The 6,322-nt window shown below is 34.6% G+C and overlaps 1 protein-coding gene across 1 annotated transcript; it reads left to right on the top strand.

Annotated features, from left to right (window-relative positions):
• Positions 1-740: 740 nt before the first annotated feature.
• On the top strand, positions 741-1,787 carry LOC110883162 (cysteine-rich receptor-like protein kinase 36). The gene is made up of 2 exons (XM_022130989.1): positions 741-821; positions 1,464-1,787. The coding sequence occupies exons 1-2, from the start codon at positions 741-743 to the stop codon at positions 1,785-1,787; spliced, it is 405 nt and encodes a 134-aa protein (XP_021986681.1).
• Positions 1,788-6,322: the final 4,535 nt, after the last annotated feature.

The following is a 6,322-nucleotide window of genomic DNA, read 5'->3' as shown; positions in this document are numbered from 1 at the left end:
TCAGGGACTAAAATGGCAATTTACTCAAAAGAAAAAAAAAGAACGTATTATTCTTCTTCCTCCTGGACGCACCCTTCTCCACAGAACAAAAAAAAATCTTTCTCCTTCTGAAATCCAGCGAACCCCAAGCAAAATCGAAACCCTAATCTTCAATTTGTAACACAAGTTGCGATTTCCAGCAAGGATGGTCTCTAATTTGGAACCCTAGGCGGTGGCGGATATGTAGCAGCGACGATGAACACGTCTTCAATCAGAACCCTAGTCCCGACATGTATCTTCTTCTTCACCTTTTTTGCTACTAGTTCGTGTAAATCGATCAATAGCCTGTGCTCTGATACCAGTTGTTAGGTCTAGAACACGAATCACACGAACACTAGAACAATATGCAGCAAGCTCACACACTCTAATCTCAAGAACAAGAACACAAGATTTATAGTGGTTCGGTCTAATCTGACCTACATTCACTCCACAACTAGTTCTTCCTTCTGTATTAGGTGCTCAAAGTGTTACAGTACACGAATGAGAAGTATTTATAGGGGTTACAATTAGTTTATTGAATATAATCATGAGATATACTTCAGGAGTAGTAATATCCCGACTATATTAGTCTAGATAAGGACTAATTCCTCTTCCTGAGTCAAATCCTCCATAACCCAACACTACATGCGTATTTATGTTCCTATGTCTTCTTTTTGAAATTCTAATAATTTGTATTGTTGACCACACGTGACAGTGGATATATGGCACCTGAATATCTAATACACGGAGATGTGTCGGCCAAGACAGATGTCTTTAGTTTTGGTATGTTGGTTTTGGATACTGTAACTGGGAAAAGGACATAAGACTTTGACTTTGGCTTTGGTGCTCCTAACTCTGTAAGTAGGTTCCAATATGGATATGTGATAACTGAATTACAGAGATAAAATTAAGAATAGGTGAATACGTATTGATTAACTTTTAAATCTGAATTTCATTAACTTTTAATCTGATCAAGCTACACAACCCTTGCTTAAACGTGGCAACTACTCCTACGATTTTAGATTCTAAACCACCATAATTTTTTCATACGTTAATATTTAAAAAAATAAACACAATAAAAACAAACATTTTATTTTCTTTAATTTGAGTATGGTGTTGTTTGTATATTTTAATTTAAAAAATTAACATGCTACTGATACTGGTAATCATGTAACAAGTTAATTTTTCTCAAAATAAAAAAGTAACTATAGGAATACCATACTTAAATAAAATAAAAATATGAACGTGTTATGTGATTACCAGTGTCTGTGTTCCCTATATCGCGCAGGCACACCTCTAGTATCAATATATAACCGACTTCCTTTCAACGTACAACATGCTTTTGGTTGGAAACATGTTCTGTAAATCTATGATTATTTTTGTTTTGTAGGTCTAAATACTAGTTATATAGGTGTTGAAGTATGATATATATATAATTGTTGTAGGTGGTGGATAATTGGTTGGAAGGAACACTGTCAGATATAATTGATCCCAGAATTGATGTCGATTCAATCTTGGTGACAAAATTAATCGAGATTGGGTTGTTGTGTGTTCAAAGAGATGATGCAGTTAGGCCAACTATGGAGGAAGTTGTTGACATGTTGCTTGGAACCTCATCTCTAACTCTCCCTGTATCGGCAATGCGAGGAAGGATGTCCCTTGATTTTGATTCAAATGAGTTTGAAGGCAGTGATATCAGTGAAGATGAAGAGTCTTGTCAGAAATTCAAGATTGATATAAACAAGTTTGAACTAGAGCTTCGATTGTGATAAGAACAATAAGCAAATCAGTCGGCACACTTGACTGCTTGATAAAAGATAAAATATCGACAATTATACGATCAAGATATACTGAACTATGAAAGAAATCAAGCTCTTAAATGTATGAACAGAGCTGATGATGATGACACTTCTGGAAGAATGAACTGGTGAGAGAGTATATTTGTTCGTGTGTTTTAGCAGCGATCCAGCCAGGATATATAACCAGCTCCAGCTTTAACCCTAGGGAGCCCAACAGCAACTCCTATCCAGCAGCCCAAAGACAATCCCACAACCGACATATGGGGAGCCCAAGAACCTCTCAAAAAAGGAAATAGAATTAGAAAAAGATATGTAGGATAAAAGATAAAGAAAGCATAAAAACTGAATATACACTATGTAATTTTACACCCCCCCCTCAGTTTATATGCGTAAAAAGATTGACTATATTCAAACACTTACGCATATCAACATGCGGTTTAGGAAGAAGTCCTTTTGTAAACATATCCGCGAGTTGATCTTCAGATTTAACACCAATGGTTTTAAGAACACCAGAAGATATCTTTTCTCTTAGAAAGAAGAGATCAATCTCAAAGTGCTTAGTCCTGTCATGGAAGACAGACGGGATTTGGAGCTATTGAAAGAGCCGCACTATTGTCGCATTTCAAAACGACAGGAAGGTCAATATTAACATGTAACTCCCTTAACAAATTTACCAGCCACAAAACTTCACAAGAAGCACTACACATGGCTATGTATTCTGCCTCAGCAGATGACCTCGAAACAACACTTTGTTTTTTTGCTTTTCTAAGAAATTAATGAATTTCCAAGGAAAATGCAAAAGCCAGTAACAGACCTTCTACTATTAATGCATTTAGCCCAATCTGCTTCCGCGAAAGCAGACAACTGAAAGGTGTCACTTTTCCTGAACATAATGTCGGCACCAGGTGCTCCTTTCAAATATCTTAATAATTTCATCACAATTTGGGTATGAGCCTCAGTAGGACTACGCATATATTGAGATAAGTAATGAACAGCATACGAGATATCAGGGCGAGTGTGACATAAGTATATTAATCTTCCAACCAATTTCTGATATTGAGTGACATCAACTAATTTTGACCTTTCCTTGTTTACCATATTAGTTAACACATAGTTTTGATCAATCGGATAAGTTATGGGTTTACAACCACTCATGCCATAATCATTTAGCAAATCCATGAAATATTTTCTCTGAGAAAGACATATCCCTTCACTATTTTTAATAACCTCGATACCAAGGAAAAATCTCAAAAGACCAAGATCCTTAATTAAAAACTCAGACTGTAACATAGTTTTTATATTATCAATTTCAAGTTGACTACTAACTGTCAAAATTATATCATCCACATAGACTAACAATACCACAAAACCAGATTTAGACGACTTAATAAACATAGAGTGATCGCATTTAGATTGAACAAACCCAATATTTAATAAAACATGCACAAGCTTTTCATTCCGCATTCTAGGAGCCTGTTTTAGGCCATACAAAGATTTATTCAACCTACAAACTTTATTACTATTACTAATATATAATCCTTCAGGTAAACTCATATAAACCTCTTCTTTCAAATTGCCATATAAAAAAGCATTATTGACATCAAGTTGATATAAGGGCCAATTATTTTGAACGGATAGACTAATAACACTTCTAAGAGTCACCATCTTCACTATAGGGGAAAAGGTCTCCTCAAAGTCTATTCATTACTTTTGGTTAAATCCTTTAGCCACAAGTCTAGCTTTATATCTATCTACTTCCCCGGGGTTGATTTATATTTGACCTTAAAGACCCATTTACACCCTATTGGTTTTCTTCCCGAAGGAAGATCAACAACATCCCACGTATTATTCCTATATAGAGCAGCTAATTCATCATTCATAGCACATAACCAATTTTTATCATTCATAGCTTCTTTATACGAACGAGGTTCAACAATCTTATTCACATTAGTAGCAAAACAAACATTTTCATGTGGAAGATTAACATAATTTACAACCTTTTCATAACCATATTTGACTCTGCCTTCAACAACATAATCATCAAATTTCTTTGGAGCAGAAACAGACGTAGTAGACTTTCTAATATTAGGTTGAATACCCTCAGGAAGGTTAGATTCATCAGACAAACTACTAGGCTCAGCCCTCACTGGACTACTCTGTGACTCATTCAGAGGTTGATTTACAGCCATACCATCCATCTCTGACGGTTGCTGCGTATCATCAACCGCTGTTGGTTCATCAGAGATATTGCGTTGCTGAGTCATAGTAGTTGAATCAGTATTTCCCTTCTCATCATCATCGGGATTTGCATCACTTGAAAATTCAAAGATGTCAAAAAAGTTAAATTATTTAAAGTTCCAGTGCTGTCAAGATCAGAATCTGAAAGAAGTTTAGTTTTAAAGGGAAACACAGTTTCGTAGAAACTAACATCCCTAGAAAGAGAAAATTCTTTTTTGATCTAGACTCCAAGCCTTATAACTCTTTTTTTGATTAGAATATCCCATAAAAACACATTTTTCAGCCTTTTCTTCAAATTTATTAGAACTATTTAAAACAGTGAAGTAACATAGACAACCAAAAATTTTCAAGTGATCTAGAGAAGGTTTAAAGCCATAAAGTACTTCATATGGGGTTTTACCATCAAGAACAGAAGAGGGAGTCCAGTTAATCAAATATGAGGCAGTAAGTACACATTCAGACCAAAACTTTAAAGGAACACTAGATTGAAACAACAAAGCTCTAGTGACATTTAGCAAGTGTCTATGTTTTCTCTCAACGACCCCATTTTGTTAAGGTGTATAGGTACAGGAGGTTTGGTGTATAACACCATGACTTTTAACAAAAGTATCCATCTGGGCATTTACAAACTCAGTACCATTGTCGCTTCTAAAAATTTTAACCTTTGCTTCAAACTGAGTTTTGATTAAATAAAAGAAATTTTGAATATTATCAAACACTTCTGATTTAGATTTCATTAGATAAACCCAGACGGATCTAGAAAAAATCATCAACAATGGTAAGAAAGTATTTATACCCTTCTAGACTTGACTGTTTATATGGTCCCCAAATATCAAGGTGAACTAAGTCACCAACCCTAGTAGATTTATGTTCACTAAGAGGGAATGGTACTCTATGTTGCTTCGCCCTGTGACAAGTATCACAAGGTTCAGCATTATCACTTTTAGTTTTAAAATTTAACACATGCAAAACTTGATCTGAGGGATGACCAAGTCTAGAATGCCAGAGCTTTATTGTTTCTGTCTTATTGTAGCACACAAAGACGGAATCATAAGTATTACCACAAAAGTAAAGACCATCAGTTTGTCTACCAGTCACCAGGTATTTCTTTAAGTACACATCCTGAATATAACAGTTATTTTCATCAAACACAACTCTAAGCTTATTATCTTTAGCAAGTTTATAAACGGAAATAAGATTAACACAATTCTGGTACGACAAACACATCTTTTAGAATTAGATTTTCAGACAATTTAAGGCATCCAATTTGAGTAACCTTAGCATCAGTTCCATTTGGATGTTTAACTGTTATGTTATAATCAGACACATCAATTAAATTAAACATATTATCACTTCTCATGGTCATGTGTTGATTTGCACCAGAATCTATAATCCATTTAAGATTCCTTTGGTGAAACAAGGAAGAATTAAAACAATAAAGATTTTTATACCATCCTAAAGAATTGAAAGCACTAAAACAATTACCTCCCAAATTAGGCTTAGGAGTATCATCCAATTTACTTTCACCCAGCAATCCTAACAACCTAGAAAACTAATCAGAGGTTAAAGAGTTCAAAGAGCTAACAGCAGACTTATCATTCACAGAACTATTCACGGAATTATTAGCAGAGTTACTAGATTTTGACCACTGACTTGAAGATTGACCAGGTTTGGATCTATAACTCGAAGGATAGCCATGAAGTTCAAAGCATTTATCAATCACATGTCCAATCTTGTTACAATGAGTGCATTTCAAATTGGGATTAGGACCCTTATTAAACCTTTTTTTTATTATCACTAAAATTAGTTTTAGCAACAAATCCTACATTAGGAGTTTTAGAAATATTGTTTGAATCTCTATGAGACTCTTCCCTAGATATTATAGAGAAAACAGTTTTAACTGAAGGATGAGGATCTCTGGTTAACAGTTGGTTCTTACAGGTTGGTAAACATCATCTAATCCCATCAAAAATTGCATCAGCTTTATTAATTGATTAAATTCATTGAACTTGGTAGATGCATCACACGTACAAGATGGTAACTGAAGCATAGCATCAAATTGTTTCCACATAGTATTAATTCTATGATAATATTCAGACACGCTAGAACCATTTTGACTAACAGAATTAATTTTTTGATACAACCCAAAAACCACAGAACCATCAACCTTGTCATATGTTTCCTTTAAATCATTCCAAACTTCAGAAGCCAATTTAGAATAGACTTGACCAACATACAATTCATTAGAAACAGAGTTTAGAATCCAG

Source organism: Helianthus annuus, chromosome 10 (assembly GCF_002127325.2).
Source record: "Helianthus annuus cultivar XRQ/B chromosome 10, HanXRQr2.0-SUNRISE, whole genome shotgun sequence".
In the NCBI taxonomy this organism is placed as follows: domain Eukaryota; kingdom Viridiplantae; phylum Streptophyta; class Magnoliopsida; order Asterales; family Asteraceae; genus Helianthus; species Helianthus annuus.
Note: the sequence above shows the minus strand (reverse complement) of the source record. Positions and strands in the feature narration are given on the sequence as shown.